The sequence below is a fragment of the Nicotiana tabacum genome, chromosome 12 (assembly GCF_000715075.1).
Source record: "Nicotiana tabacum cultivar K326 chromosome 12, ASM71507v2, whole genome shotgun sequence".
Taxonomy (NCBI): Eukaryota; Viridiplantae; Streptophyta; class Magnoliopsida; order Solanales; family Solanaceae; genus Nicotiana; species Nicotiana tabacum.
In genome coordinates, this window is record NC_134091.1 from 61,643,770 (window position 1) to 61,660,596 (window position 16,827).

The window sequence follows — 16,827 nt, forward strand, 5'->3', positions numbered from 1 at the left end:
CACCAAGCTAAGCGTGGAAGAGGTCATGGCCCCAGTCGTGGTCATGGTCGTGGTCGGGGAAGAAACTCTAATCATGGTAATAATAATGCACCAAAGAACCCTCCTCACCACCGGCAGTGGAAAAGAAAGGAACAAAAGCATGAAGCGGTGCAAGCAACAAATGCAAAAAATGCATGCTATAGATGTGGAGGAAAAAGGCATAGGTCACGTACCTGTCGTACGCCAAACCACCTAGTTGAGCTTTATCAAGCCTCCCTGAACAAGACAGAGAAAAACTCTAAAGCAAATTTTATTTCTGAAGATAATTTAAACTTCATGCATTTGGATATAGCATATTACTTTGCACTCTCAGAAGGAAAAACAGGTCATGTGATCGGTGATGAATCTGTAGAAATATAAATATTTTAATTTTTGTTGTTTGTAGTAGATAGTATGGTTATATTATTGTTGTATATAAATAAAAAGTTATGCTTTGATAACGATATTTACTATAATATATTTTGTTTATGTCATTTTGAAGAATATAGATAATCCTCAAATTATGTTTGGATCAAAGACCAATCATGAAGATATATGTGTAATTGATAGTGGAACAACTCATACCATATTTAAAGATCAGAAATACTTTTGTTATTTGCATAAGGAAAAAGCAAACGTTTCAATAATTTCTGGTAATATAAGTTTGATTGAAGGCTCCGGAAGAGCCACTATATTTCTGTCTAAGGGAACACAACTTATTATAGATAATGCATTATTCTCCTCTAAGTCCAGAAGAAACTTAATGAGTTTTATATATATCTACCTAAATAGGTATCATGTTGAGACGATAGATGAAATGAATGTGGAATATCTTTGTATTACAAAGAATGTTTCTGGCGAGAAGTGCATTGTAGAAAAACTACCAACTTTATCTTCTGGATTATACTATTCAATGATTAGTACAGTTGAAGCACACTCTATCGTAAACCATAAGTTTACCTATTCAAATATTTTTGTGTTTTGGTATGGCCGTTTGGGCCATCCTCGATCAATAATGATGAGACGAATTACTGAAAATTCGAGTGGGCATCTATTAAAGAACCTGAAGATTCTTACAAATAATAAATTTTCTTGTGATACTTGTTATCAAGGCAAAATGATCACTAGACCATCACCAATGAAGGTTGGCATTGAATCCCCTACCTTTTTAGAACGTATACATGGGGATATATGTGGACCTATTCACTAACCAAGTAGGCTATTTAGATATTTTATGGTCCTAATATATGCATCGTCAAGATGGTCTCATGTTTTCCTACTAGCATCTCGCAACCTGGCGTTTGCAAAGCTATTAGCCCAAACAATTCGATTAAGGGCACATTTTTCAGATTATCCTATAAAGGCTATTCGCCTTGATAATGCTGGAGAATTATCATCTCAACCTTTTGATGTTTACTGTCTATCGATTGGGATAAAAGTTGAACATCCTGTAGCTTATATTCATACTCAAAATGACATTGCAGAGTCATTTATTAAATGCCTGCAATTGATAGCAAGACCACTACTTATGAAAATAAAATTTCCCACTACTGTTTGGGGCCATGCTATCTTGCATGCAACATCACTTATTCGTCTCAGACCGACACATTATAATAAATATTCTCCGTCACAATTAGTTTTTGGTCATGAACCAAATATTGCCCATCTACAAATTTTTGGATGCGCTGTATATGTGCCAGTAGCACCACCACAACGCAGTAAGATGGGTTCGTAGAGAAGGTTAAGAATATATGGTGGGTTTGAATCACCCTCTATTATTCGCTATCTTGAACCATTGACAGGAGATTTATTTACTTCTCGATTTGCAGATTGTCGCTTTGATGAAATAAATACCCCACAATAAGGGGGAGAGAAAAAGGAAATCAAAAGAGAAATTGTGTAAAAAGTTTCATCATTACCTCATTTTGATCCACGTACCCCTATATGTAATTAGAAGGTCCAAAAAATCATCCATTTACAGAATATAGCAAATCAAATGCCAGACGCATTTACTAATTTGAAAAGGATAACTAAGTCACATATCCCTGCAGAGAATGTTCCTATCCGAATTGATGTGCCAGCAGGACCATCTACTAGCACGAGGGCTAGTGAACCTAAAGCACGCTTGAAGCGTGGTAGGCCTTTGGGTTATAAGGATCGAAATCCCCGAAAAAGAAAATAGATAAATGATCAAAACGATACTTTAAAGGGATCTCCTGAAGAGACCCAAGATCTGATTAGTTCTGAGATTCTTGAAGAAATCAATGAACCCGAGACTCAAGTGAGTGAAAAATGTTTAATAAGTTCTACTGGTGATGGGATTAATTTAAATCGATCTGAAATAGTAGTGGATAATATTTTTGCATATAATATTGCACTTAACATTATGCAAGATAGTGAGGATTTTGAACCCCGATCTGTCGAAGAATGTCGACAAAGATCTGATTGGCCAAAATGGCAAGGGGCAATTCAATCAGAATTGAACGTACTTTCTAAAAGAGAAGTCTTTGGACCAGTAGTCCAAACACCTGCTGGTATAAAACCAGTTGGTCATACATGAGTTTTTATGCGAAAAATGAATAACAAAAATGAAGTTGAAAGATACAAGGCTCGCTTGGTCGCACAAGGATTCTCACAACGACCTGGAGTCGATTATGAAGAAACATATTCACCCGTTATGGATGCCATAACATTTCAATATCTCATCAGTTTACCCTTACGTGAAAGGATTGAAATACATCTGATGGATGTGGTTACAACTTATCTGTATGGGTCACTTGATAATGAGATTTATATGAAAATCCCTGAAGCAAATTCAAAATCTCGAGAAATGTATTCAATCAGATTACAAAGATCTTTGTACGGTTTAAAGTAATATGGGCGCATGTGGTATAATCGCATTAGTAAATATTTGTTGAAAGAGGGTTACATAAATGATGTTATTTGTCCATGTATTTTTATAAAGAAAATGACATCAGAATTTGTTATGCTTGCTATTTATGTTGATGACATAAATCTTGTTGGAACTCCAAAAGAGCTCCAAAAGGCAATTGAATATCTTAAGAAAGAATTTGAGATGAAAGATATTGGAAATACAAAACTTTGTCTTGGTCTACAAATTGAACATTTAGCAGACGAGATCTTTATACGTCAATCTGCCTATACAGAAAGGGTATTAAAATAATTTTACATGGACAAAGCGCACCAATTGAGTACACCAATGGTTGTTCGATCACTTAAAGTGAATAAGGACCTGTTCCGACCTCCAAAAGAGGATGAGGAACTCTTTGGTCCTGAAACACCCTATCCCAGTGCAATTGGTGCACTTATGTCTCTTGCTAATGCTACAAGGCCTGCCATAATATTTTCTGTTAATTTACTAGCAAGATATAGCTCTTCTCCTACATAGAGATATTGGAATGTGATTAAGCATATTTTGCGATATTTAAAGGGAACTCTTGATATGAGTTTGTTTTATGCTAATAAAGATAGTGTAGATCTTGTTGGTTATGCAGATGCATGTTATTTATCTGATCCCCATAAAGCTCGATCTCAAACCAGGTACGTGTTTACATGTGGAGGTACTGTCATATCATGGCGCTCCACAAAGCAATCTATTATTGCTACTTCTTCAAATCATGCTGAGATAATAGCTATTCATGAAGCAAGTAGGGTATGCATATGGTTGAGATCAGTGATTCATTTTATTCAAGAAAAATATGGTTTGGAATGTGATAAAAGATCCACAATTTTATACGAAGACAATGTTGCATGCATAACCCAATTACAGGGAGGATTTATAAAAGGAGATAGAATGAAACACATTTCACCAAAATTATTCTACACACATGATTTTCAGAAAAATGGTGACATCGATGTGCAACATATCTGTTTAAGTGACAATCCAACAGACTTGTTCAATAAATCTTTGCCAATTTCAACTTTTGAGAAGATGGTATACAAGATTGGAATGCGGAGACTCAAATATTTAAAACAAAGTTTTCATCAGGAGGAGTGAAATACGCGTTGTACTCTTTTTTCCTTACTAAGGTGTTTTCCATGGAGTTTTTCTTGTAAGGTTTTTAATGAGGCAGCTAGAAATGCGTATTACTAAATATGTGCTCTTTTCCCTTCACTAGGATTTTTTCCAATGGATTTTTTCTAATAAGGTTTTAACGAGGCACAATATCTTTTAATGAACATCCAAGGGGTAGTGTGATGAAAATAATTATATTGTGGATGTCCATTTATTACTCCGCTATAGATAATCTTCCTGAAGAAGATTATCCGGTTGGTACTCTATTGAAGTTTATCTACAAGCAGCTGATGCAGGCAGGTTGCAAGAAACCTAATGAAATGATTTGCAACAGCTTCTTATTAAACAGGCAGGTTGCAAGCAGCTCATGCAGCTCATGCAGACAACTTACAAGCAGCTCAAGAAAAGTCTCGCAGTTGTTTCCTGAAAAGCCTCGCAACTGCTTCTTGAAAAGCCTCGCATCTCATTCCTTTCTTTTATAAATAGAGGAGTTTTCAGTTCATTATGTACATAAGTTTGAAGTTGAATAATATATCAGTTTCTCTCTATACTTATCTTTACTTTACGGTCTTTATTTTATAACTTGTTTCTCTTTTTCAACAAAAGTTAAATTATCATGTTATCTTTTTTTCCCCTAAAATATTTATAATATCTAATCTAGTAATTGAAACATGAACAAACCTCTCAAACTAAGCAATTGCTTATTTCCTATTACGACATCAAAAAATAAGGGGCGAAAGATTCAATCAACTAAATGTTACTTTTTCTACAAAAGTATTAAACCTTACCACCCAAACAACTTAGTCGGTAATAATTATATAGAAATTTAAATAGTTATATAGCAACTTTTAGTTTGTCCGTTGAAAAGTATTTCATCTATTCCATAATCAAGTAAATGTCTGTATTATGTTGATAAGCACATCTAAACTTCCGGGTAAATTTTGAATCAGTTCTTTCATTTCGAAATTTTTTCCGATTAGTCTGCTCAAAATAATTATATGTTTTCACATTAATTTTTTATTTTATTCATTTTATCCTTAATAAGATATTTTTATAGACACACAAATTGAAAGTCCCACAAATTTTTTTATCCTTTTAAATTTTAAGACCACAATTCTATATCTAATCAAACTACATAGCAATAGTACAATGAAAAAAATATATTTTATAGCTAAAAATTTATGGAAAAGTCATAGTAAGAGAAAAAAATTCCTATTTGACTTTCAATAGCAATAGTACTTACTGGGTACGACACGGAGGGAATTAATATTTTTTCAGGCAGAGAGTCAATTATAGTAACTTTTAACTTTTCCAAATCTTTTGCATAAACAAATTTATTCCCAAAGGAGTTGAACCGCACGCAACTCCATCTCGCGTCAATACAACCTCCTCCCCCCTCACTCCGAAAATGCAAGTACAAAATTTACATTTAAATTGTCGTGCCTCGTTTCGTAAATAATACCAAAAATCAAGGGTAAAATATACTCCTTCTTCTCTTTCCGACCCCTGAACGGCAATCCGACCACTCCACTCTCAATACACCTATATATCTACCAAAACTCTTTCTGAATATCTCTCTCTCTCTCTCACACACACACAGAGTATACACACACGCACACCACATTCTCTCTGCAATTCATCGTTCACCAATGCCGCCTTCAACCACCGCCGTCCCCGCCGTAAGTAATGATGTGGACCCTACAGTCTGGAAAGCAATCGCCGGCAACTCTGTCCAAATCCCAACCGTCGGTACCAGGGTTTACTACTTCCCGCAAGGACACGCTGAACACGCCAACTGTGGGTCACCTATTTTCCTCTCCTCTCTTATCCCTCCGTTTATTCTCTGTCGCGTACTCTCCGTCCGTTTTCTCGCTGATTCCGTTACCGACGAGGCTTATGCTAAAATTTTCCTGCTTCCGATTAATCAGAGCGAGGATAATAACGACGTTGCTGTGAATATGAATGGTGACGTGGAGGATGCAGAAAACGAAGTCGTTTCATTCGTGAAGATTTTAACACCTTCGGATGCGAACAATGGGGGAGGTTTCTCTGTCCCGCGGTTCTGCGCTGATTCGATACTCCCTAGGCTCAATTTCGTGGCTGAACCGCCGGTTCAGAATTTGTCTATTCGCGATATTCATGGTTGTGTATGGGAGTTTCGGCACATTTATCGTGGCACGCCTCGCCGGCATTTACTAACTACCGGCTGGAGCAAGTTCGTCAACAGTAAAAAGCTCGTCGCCGGTGATTCCGCGGTTTTCGTACGGAAAATTAACACCGGGGAACTTTACGTCGGAGTCCGACGAGCCACACGAGGAAACGACATTTGCGAGAGGTGGAATTCAACTGTTTTGAGAAGTACTGAACCAACCAGTAGCGGTGGGGAAGTTCGTTGGAGGACTGGGCAGGGGCGTGTGGCAACGGAGGCGGTTGTGGAGGCAGCAGAAATGGCAGCACGGGGAATGGCGTTTGAGGTGTCGTGTTATCCGCGGGCAGGCTGGGCAGATTTTGTGGTGAGGGCAGAAACAGTAGAGGCATCGTCAACTGTGTTTTGGACCGTTGGTATGAGAGTTAAGATGGCTGTGGAGACGGAGGATTCATCTAGAACGGCTTGCTTTCAAGGGACTGTTTCATCTGTCAATTTGCCTCAAAGTGGCCCTTGGCGTGGCTCTCCATGGCGAATGCTTCAGGTAAGTTATGATTCTGTTGCTATCTGTTGATTTATTTCTGATTATATGTCTATAAATTAGAGTTGTATGAATTGCAGACTAGTTATAATTGTTGTCATTTGAGCATGGAACTGTTTATGGTACTGCATTGGTGTTCTTTTCTGATCAAAGCTGTTGTTATCGTATCTGACGTCAAGGGACGTTGTTATCATTTCACACATAGTTGTTGCTTTCTGGGAATGAACAGGTTGTTGTTCAGGTGAGCTTTTAAGCGGGTTATATTAGTTTTGGATGGAAACCGTATGTCAGGACCAAAAAGTGCATTGGTGTTGCATACATGGAGGATTTTTAGTACGCCACATGATAATCAGGTGGATTTTGAGTAAACCAAACTTTTTATTTTGTTTGAAAATGTTAACAGTGTGTTCATCAGCATTACGGTTCAACTAAACAGAGTCTTGTTCATCTTACAAGAACTACTTTGAGTAAATCAAACTTAAGGGCTCGTTTTGAGTGTTTTCTCTATCCATTTGCAATGACTTGATACAAACTTTCTAAAGGAAGAGATTCTAGTCCTTAAGCACTTACGCAATTAAATTCTGTTGAGGATGCAGCAATTAATTGCCACGATTGTGTCCGAATAGTCATGTCATTCAATGCAATTGAAAGTTTCTGCAGTTGATAATCGTAATTTATGCCTACCATACTGGTGAATCTCAATCTGTTATGCTGTTAATGGACTTTTACACTGCAGAGTCCTTGGGACTTTTAGGTGATATGTGATAATTAGGCTAACTTTCTTTCAATAATTGTAATCGTCTTTTCAACCTCATTTACAGGAGGAAGTAAATAAATTTGTCGCGAAGCATGTTGTACGAATAGTAGGTTACATTAGTTTTGGTTATTCCTACTTATGCATTTACTTCCTCCAATGATTGGTTTGAAAATTTCCTGGTTCGGCCTAGTTTCTTACTTGGGCTTGAGGTAGTTCATTAGAATAAATGAGCTTGTTGTATTTACCATCTCTCTTAGTGAGGCTGCACAAGTGTTCTATGCCTAAAACAAAATGACATAAGTCAACTGAGTGTATGCTTTATCTTTTTTGAGGAAATGAGTTCATATTCTGCTTGAAATATTTACATTTCGCAAAAAAAGAAGGTTATATTCGGTAGCTTAAGTGGAATACTCTGGTCCTTTTCTTTTTTGATTGGTAACAGTGTATATTATAGAAGGACAGAGGAAAGCTCAGAGATCAGCTACTTTTTAGTGAGAGGAGCTCATCTTGGAACCTATCAAAATTAAAAAGATAAAAAAGTGCTTACAGAGATCAACTGACGTGTTTTTGGTTTCCGAGTGTAGCTTCATTTATTTGTATTTGATGTTTCTCATTTTATGTAGAATAAACTTCTTTAATGTTGTGCTATTACCTCTTCTATCCCTGTATAGCTTCTAATTTACCAATTGTACAGCTTGTAATTGTCAGGTATATTGCTCGCACAATATTGTTTTGTTCATATAGCATATATATTAATTGTTCTAAATCAATTAAATCTCCTGCTAAGTGGTTAATAGTTATTAAGTTTTTTACTTATATTTTTGATGCCGAACACTCAAATGGGTGGCATGGCTAACATGGACATCAGTTAGGTATACCGTATACGCACGTGTGTAAGGCAATCTATATGCTGTGATCTGTACATTCTTCCTGTTGTTTATCTTTTGGACATGGAGATGTTTTCCATCTTTAACCGAACCTCTCTTAAGAAGAGTAAGAACAGGGAGAAGACATATTAGGATTAAAAAGATATAGAGCCTGTTTGGATTAGCTGATTTGAAGTAGCTGATAAGCATTAGGTGCCGAAAAGCACTTTTAAGTGCTGAAACTGATTTAATAAATAACCAGTTACGTGTTTGGATACAAGTGCTGAAATTAATAATAAGTTGTTGCAGTAATTGATAAAAAAGTGTTGATAAGCTCTTTTTCTGTTAAAATGACTTAAATAACCTTATAACTACTGCTTACACTTATAACGGCATAATTTCTTCAAAATTTTAGATTCCAGATCGATTCAAATACAAAATATTCTATTTGTCATTTTATTTTAAATACAAATGTGCTTAGATAAGATAATTTTTATGATAAATATAATTTATTTTATGATAAACATATAATTATAAGTCATAATAGTTAATAAATTGACAAAAGTTTCTCAGTAAAAAATAAACCTAAATAGGACAAAATATTTGAAGAGAAACAAACACTGTTTTCATCACCACAACACTTAGAAAGCAATACACCAAAAATTTTGATGTCCTCATTTATTACATACAGTTCAGAGATTAATATACAATCACAAAGATACAAATATGCAAAGGAATAGAGAATTTGCTTATCTTAAATAGTTAATGAGAATTCAAGACTTGAAGAGGAGGGGGGGTTTAGGTTTAAACAATACTTGAGGCAGTGAGTATCGATGTTAGAGTTTTTTTCTAAAAAAGAATAGTTTAAGGATAAAATAGTAAAAATCTTGGTCAAACTTAAAGTGCTTATAAGCTAACAATTCATAAGTTGGGGGTGACTAACTTATGGCTTTTGGCTTATTTTTGACTTATAAGCATGCGACTTATTAGCACTTTTAACTTTACCAAACGCGTGGATAAGCTGAAAGTGCTTATAAGCTAGTTTGACCAGCTTATAAGCTTAGCCAAACACCTTCATAGAAACAAGTGAAGACCCTTTCTAGAGAAGAGTAAAAATGGGGTGAAACGATATTAGGATTGCAAAAATATTGAAACAATTGAAGACGGTAATACCGAATTATTGGAGCAGGCAGAATACGACAAGACTTCTGAGAGAGAGAGAGAGAGATATTCCCTTTTTGTTTCTCAATAAAACTCCGTCAGTCCAAACAGATATGCTCCAGCCAAATGTTCAATCAAATTATAGTATAAATTTAGTCTACGGAGTAACAAAAACTAGGAAAGAAGATTGAATCCATCAAATTATAGTAAAGGATAAATTTAGTCTACGGAGTAACAAAAACTAGGGAAGAAGATTGAATCCATTAATGGAGATTGAATCCATTATGGAACCAACAACCCCCCGCCCCCAAAGAGAAAGAAAAAAGAAACAGAATCACCATTGATCGGCATAACCTACTGGGAGTTTGCAAGATTCTACGATTAGCTTCAGAAGATACAAAGAATATTTGTTGAAGATAGAAGAGATCAGGTTCACTCCAGCTTTGCCTTAAAAAAATTTAACACCAATGGCTGGTGTGTTTGAATTGTAGCTCAGAAAGGTAGCACAAGAACTTCAATCATTATTCTAGTAATGAATACGGAATAAAGAGAAAATTAAAAAAATTATTTTGTAAATTAAAAAATATTATTAAGGATAAACTAGTAAAAGTCTTGGTCAAACTAAAAATGCTTATAAGCTGAAAAGTCATAAGTTGGGGGTGACCAACTTATGGCTTATGACTGATTTAACTTATAGGCACTTGGCTTATAAGCACTTTGGATGTTTACCAAACACGTAAAAAAGCCAAAACGTGCTTATAAGCCAGTTTGACCAGTTTATAAGCTTAGCCAAACACCCTCTTTATCAAAGAAGTGTTTGTTAATGGGGTTAAATTAAAGGAAAATCTTGAGGGTCTGATCTTGCAGAGCTCTAAGGTGTTGTGTGGTTTGCAAACATTTTATTTTTCGCATTATAATATGGGGATTATAATACGGGAAATAATTGCGGGATTATTTAATGGATATATACATTTTTTAGATGTTTGGTTCATTGAATTAAAGGGGACATGCAAGTTTAATATAAAACATGAGTTTGGTTTTACTTTAGATGAATTTGGATAATCTGTTATTTCCAATTTTAAACCTGGCTTTCTGAAAGGACTTTGGGAGATTTTTGAGAAGGGTATTTTCATAATTTGATTGTTTTATATTGTTATCCTTATCCTTCAACAAAATGCCCCGAAAAAATCCCGCATTTTATCTCGGAATTATCCTTGTTCTTCAATTAGACGGCCCATAAAGGTCCTTAGGTTAGAACATAAAAAGCCAATAGGAAATATACATATATCATCGGAGACTGGATTGATTAATAATTCTATTTAGGTTGTCTCATCAAAGTTCCCTTGATGTCATTGTGATTACAACTGGTCCTCCAACGGACTTGTAACCTACTTTTGTGATATGTAATGGACATTGTTTTGGCTGGATAGGAATGAAAACATAAAGAGGATTTTTTCAATCACATAGTTTTGTTTTTTCGCAGTTGTTGAACATTAAAAGATATAATTAACCCTTTCTGCATGGGGGCATGTATATTTTACCTTAATTAGCCCTTGTGCTTCTTTTGGCCGTTCCTGAACCCAGTTTTATTGACATTATCCACCCCAGTGTTAGTGCTCTCTTTGGAACACTATAAATAGTGTAAGTGGTCATACAACTGTAATACTCAATGTAAGTCAGCGTCAAATCTCACATGGAGCAATACTAGGGAGAATCGGATTGCTAGCGGAGTTATCACCTTTATGCTAAGTAAAAAATTGGAGTTACTACCTAAGGTAAACGTAAACTATCTAGGAAAGCAACTAAATGATCAACGACGTTCACAAGATTTGGGAGAGCAAGGGATTTAGACTTTAGGATTGCAAGCTCACATTAAGTGTAATTTAATTTATTGCCTAATCTCTCACCAATTATGCTTGAGTCAATCTCATTAGCCTTGAATTCTCTATAATTAGATTTTTAATTACCCATTAATATCTCCGATAATTAACAGGTTTATCCTAGTTAACTCTCCCGAGTTCAACCAAGACCCAATTTTAAATTTTTCTCTTCCGCTTTTAAACCAAAGTAAATGAGGTTTCAAGAGTTGATTGGCTCAAAGAACCCATACAATTGCAAGATTAATCAAATAACTATTAAGCCAAACACACTAGGTGAGAATTAAATTAAAATGTAAAATAAACAAGAAGTTAGTTTGCTACACTAGTTGTGGAGTTAACATAACAACCCATCTTCCAATCCATAGAAATCTTCCAAATATGAGAATAACAACTATGATACAAAAGATAGAGAAAGAAAGAACAGAAAAACTCTAAGCATTGCGCCATGTTCAATCGAAGGGGCAGGATGATAAGAAAATAGATCTTGCGCCTAACTCAACCCCAAAAAGTAGCTCATTAGGTGAGGATTGCTCAAAGACCAAATAAGAAGACTAATTGTCACATCCACCACTGATGTGAGATACTAACCCCCCTCACATCCAGACTTGGAAACTGGAGTGTGGACAACACAATATGAGGCCCAACATCGGGTAAACCAAGTATAGAGATGGGGCTGGCTCTGATACCATGATAAGAAAAGGATCTTGGGCCCAATTCAACCCCCAAATGCTGGCTCATGAGGGGGCGGATTGCCCAAGGTCATATAAGAAGACAAATTACCACATCCACCACTGATGTAGGATACTAACACAAGACACTTGAATCTTGCTCCCAAGCTCTGAGTCCCAGCTATATTAGCTTTCCCAACGACTAAGATGAGTATTTATATGATTTTTAATGACCTACAAAATTTCACCAAAAGTACCCCTCCGACCACTTTAGTGCTGCAATCTTGGGCCATAGGCTGTGATTGCAGCAATAGGCGTATTCCCGATTTAGACCAAGTCTCTTTGTGCTGTGATCACGGTTAAAGGCCTGTGATCAGCAATGCTGCTTTTTCCAAATTTGACCATTTCCCTATATGCCGTGATCCGACACATGCCCCGTGATCACAGCAACACTCGGATTCTTCCGGTTTCTTCTTTTGGCTTGTTATTTCTTGTTTTGTTCAAAACTTTCTCCAAATCATATAAAATCTGAAAATGCACACAATCTTTGATTAATGCTCTAAATTCTTCAATTGAAACACCAAATCTTAAGTAAATGATACTTATAATTTGGTGTTGCACCACTGACTTTTGTCCCGTTTTGTTAATAATTTCTGTATTTGCTTCATCAAGATAATTTCTGTATCTGTTCCCCCACTTGGTCGGTTGGCAGCACTGCTCTAATGCGCTTTCCCTGTCATCAAACGTTTTTGGGGATAAAGTGCGCTGTTCGTTCATAAACTGTTTATACCTCATACTTTGCCCACCAAACTGCTTCCTGAGGGCTTTTATTCCTCCAAGCTCCCTATCCATTTGGTTTGCTATCAATTGACAAAATATTCTTTTGTTGGTTTCCTTTCACATGATATTCAATTTTTTTTCTTCCTCTTTGTTTACATGTATCCTCACCCAAGCTTCTCTATTATTCTTCTCTCTTTATGTGCTCCCTTCCACTATGACGTCCCGCTTTTTGAAAGGTTTATAGCTGCCACAGTTTTTCATGTCTCTTTCCCACTACCCAGTCGTCACCAGCAGTTCATCTTGTGCAAGCTCTTTTTTTCCCAATTAATTTTACAACAAAGTATTAAGGGCAATACTTTTAAAACCTGGAGGACCTAATTGTGTTTCTAGTGGATCTCATAACTTAGAATGGTAGAGGAAAACGTGAGAGGATGCTTACAAAAAGCAATCTAATATCTATTAATTCTGATGACGAAGAGCTGTAAATCTGAGGGAAATGATTCATTTTTATGCATGCGGAATATGTATATGATATTAAATAAGAGAATTTCAGCTAATTGCAACTAGATTGGTAGCTGGAGAGAAAATCTCAACTACTAATATCTTTGCTTACCATACTAATTTTAACATCTTATTAATGCAAAAGACATTGAGCATAGAGGTATTATATCTATGGAAGGTCCATATCTGTTATGGAAAGGCAAAAGAATTATAATTAATATCTTGGGGGGAAAATAAGGGAATGATGATAATACATTGATAACTGATTTGTCATTGATGGAACAATGATGAGGGATATAATTATTGAGCAGTCACCTCTTATGAAACTACATGCTTGCCGTTTCTTTTTTAGCACTATGATTGTACTTCTACAATTATTTGCCTTTTCTTTTCTTACTTGGTCGTGGAGCCAATGGTAAACTGATATTCAGGATTGTTTTTTTTTTCTCTCCAGATTTTGACCTTTGAACTGTAAATTTTAATGAATCTTGTTAAACCAATATGAGTGTCCTCGCAATCTATAGAAAGAGAGAAGTTAGGACAATGTTCAGTCCATATTCAAGGCTACGATAAAGTTCAAATGGGAGCTTGGTAGTGGTTGAGGGAATGAGGATGCCAAAGGAGAGGAGGAGAAGAAGAAGAGAACAAAGAAAAAGTTGAGAGTTGGGCAACAGCAAGAATAGAAAGATGAGAAAGAAAGGAAAAAGAAACTCTTTCTATTAGCATTTAAAGTAAAAGTCAGCAAATGGGTGTGTGTTCTGTTCTCACATTAGGTGGTGCTTACTCATCTCACTTATTAGTGCGTCACAATTGTTTTTAATAAGTTCTGAGTTGTCTTAAGGGTAAGTAGTGCATGTACTAGGCTCTTTAATTGCACAATTAATAGAGCCTGTTATGCTATCACAATATCATTCAAGCTAATCTTTGCCTTTTATCTCTACATTTACTGAGGTTCTTTTTGCTCTAATCAGCCCAAAGTCTATGGATCTCATATTTAGAAGTGCATTACCAAATTTACAGTGCGTCCTTCTGTGGATTTCCCTAATAATTAAGAACTAGGATAACTATCTTTTTAATATGGTAAATCTACACCCCCACCCTCCCCCATCCCCGTTCTGCCTAGAAATCAACCGTGGCCATTTCCCACTTTAATCTCTTGCTTGGCTTGAACTCCCAACCTCTTGGTTGGAAGTGCTGTTGGCATTGGAGCAACCTCACCAGTCATTGTGAACTGGTTTTACTCAACTACTAAAAGTTGCCAAGTCCAGAAGCATTGCCCATTTGGCTTCTCTCCTTATGTAATTAATAGAGCTATTATTTCTCGTTGGCTATGGTTTGCTTCCAAGCCTCATTTTCAGGTCAATCTGATATTCTTATGATTTCCATTGCAGATCACTTGGGATGAACCAGAAGTTCTTCAGTATGCTAAGAGGGTGAATCCTTGGCAAGTTGAGTGTATTCTTCCAATCCCGCAGCTTCACTCCGGATTTCCTCCATCAAAGAAGATAAAACTGCCAAATGGGTTGTTACCTGATGGAGAGGAAAGATTCTTCTTGCCTATGACAGGGCTGAGTAATCCTTTGATTGGACTTTGTAGCCCATCGTTGGGCAATTATACATCTTTTCCTGCGGGCATGCAGGGAGCCAGGCAAAATCAAATTTGTGTATCAAGTTTATCCAATGTTAAAAGCAATAACAACCTTGGGTTGGGCACTGACAATAGCTTAGATGAAGAATTCAAGCCAAAGCTTGAGAGTGTATCCACCAAGCTGAACATTGGCAGTTCATATTCAGACAACTTCTCTCCGGATAGTCAGAGCAGTGTACATTTTTGGGACAATGAGCTGGTTACAAAACCGGGTTCCAGCTCCTTGACAAAAGTTCGTGTCAATTCTTTCCAGCTATTTGGTAAGGTCATCCATGTTGAACCTGTTGAAGGAGGTTTTGATGGTTTCGGTTGCTCTGAAAATGATAGCATTGAAGTGTTTAAAGAGATAGATGGTGCATTCAAGTCTAACATTTCTCTGAGTAAACCTTATATCGAGATGTTTGACAGTCTTGATGTCCAACACCAAAGAGCCTCAGCTGTCGAAGCATGTTCCTTATGAGATAGCTATGATCCGTAATTACCATCAATCGGAAAGCTGTACAGGTAAAGTGCTACTTCACTGGACTATGCCTTGACTGAACATAAAGAGCTACTAGAACTTGCAGATTGATATCTTTACACTTTCTACTATATATCAAATATTCATTTCTGGTTCATTTTATTTATATCTGAAGATATGAGATTTTCGAGTACTAATATTAAGAGTTATCCTTCAAAATATCTTTTCTGGCCTGCCTGTTAGCCAGTGGAAATGGATCACCAGTTGCTACAATTACCTATTATTCTTGTGTTAAGAAATTAAGGGAACTCCCACTTTTCACTTTTGGACGGTGGGCATGATTCGAAGTTTGGGATATTAAGGTTATTGCTAAGAGGGTTATATGAAACTCATGAAATTGAGATAGTGTTCTGTTATAAATTTAACGGTAATTTCTGGTTCTTTTTATTTTAAATCTGAAGAAGTGAGATTTTCAAGTACTAATCGTAATGTTTAAATTTCTTTAACTGAGACGACCTGGTAGGCCAGTGGAAACGGATCACTAGTTGCTACACTTACTATCATTCTTGTCTTAATGATTAGAACTAAAGAGAATTTCCATTTTTTACTCTTGAAGGGACGACATAATCAGCAGTTTGGGATATTCTGGTTACTGCTCAGAGGAGTGTAAGTAACTTCATGAAATTAAGATTTTGGAGTTTGAAATGCTCTCGTGTTGTAGCTTGGTTTGTGTCCTGTTACTTATATTCAATCTCTGCTGTGTATCATGCATGAACTAGTAGGTTTTGAATCTGTAATGATTTCACGTTAGGCAACACTTGAGTAGTTGTAATTGCTATCTTACTAACGATTTAACAAACAATTGGATATTTTGGAGCTTGGGACAAACGTGTCTGTCTTCCCTCAGTTGGATTATGGACTTAATTTCAGCCTGGTGATTCTTCATAACATTCTGCTTGCAGTAGCCTTTCTTTAATCTCTTCTATTCTTTGCAGGTATCCAAGGAAGGAGCGGATTCAAGCAGTGGTTCCATTTTGGATTTTTGCTTTCCCGTGGAGATTAGAACTAGTGCAGGCTTTAGTCTAAGATGTTAGATGTCAAGTAAATATGTGTTTGCTTGATAGTGATGCCAGTACATGAGATTGTATTCTATATGTTCCTGTTAATACGTGTCTTGAAATATAACCTAATGTCCAGTTACCCTTTTAGATGCAAAGTTAGAATTTGCTATGGATGGTAGATGCTTTTTGATGGAGTTTAACAAATTTCGCATGCTATCTACGTTACCCAATATTTCGTCTTTTGGTAAATTTTATATGTTTGAATACGTTTTACCATTTCCAAATTTCACCTTTTTTACTTTCA

The 16,827-nt window shown here is 36.2% G+C and overlaps 1 protein-coding gene across 2 annotated transcripts; it reads left to right on the forward strand.

Moving 5' to 3' along the window:
- Window positions 1–5,514: 5,514 nt before the first annotated feature.
- LOC107766885 (auxin response factor 17) lies at window positions 5,515–16,753 on the forward strand. 2 transcript variants are annotated; one of them, XR_001643794.2, is made up of 4 exons: window positions 5,515–6,744; window positions 14,746–15,506; window positions 16,079–16,128; window positions 16,458–16,753. XR_001643794.2 is itself a non-coding variant. In XM_016585764.2 (3 exons), exons 1-2 carry the CDS (start codon window positions 5,704–5,706, stop codon window positions 15,460–15,462), a joined length of 1,758 nt encoding a protein of 585 aa, XP_016441250.1. In that variant the 5' UTR covers window positions 5,515–5,703; the 3' UTR covers window positions 15,463–15,506; window positions 16,458–16,753. The 2 variants fall into 2 exon arrangements, 1 of the variants encoding a protein (XP_016441250.1); XM_016585764.2 differs by lacking the exon at window positions 16,079–16,128.
- Window positions 16,754–16,827: the final 74 nt, after the last annotated feature.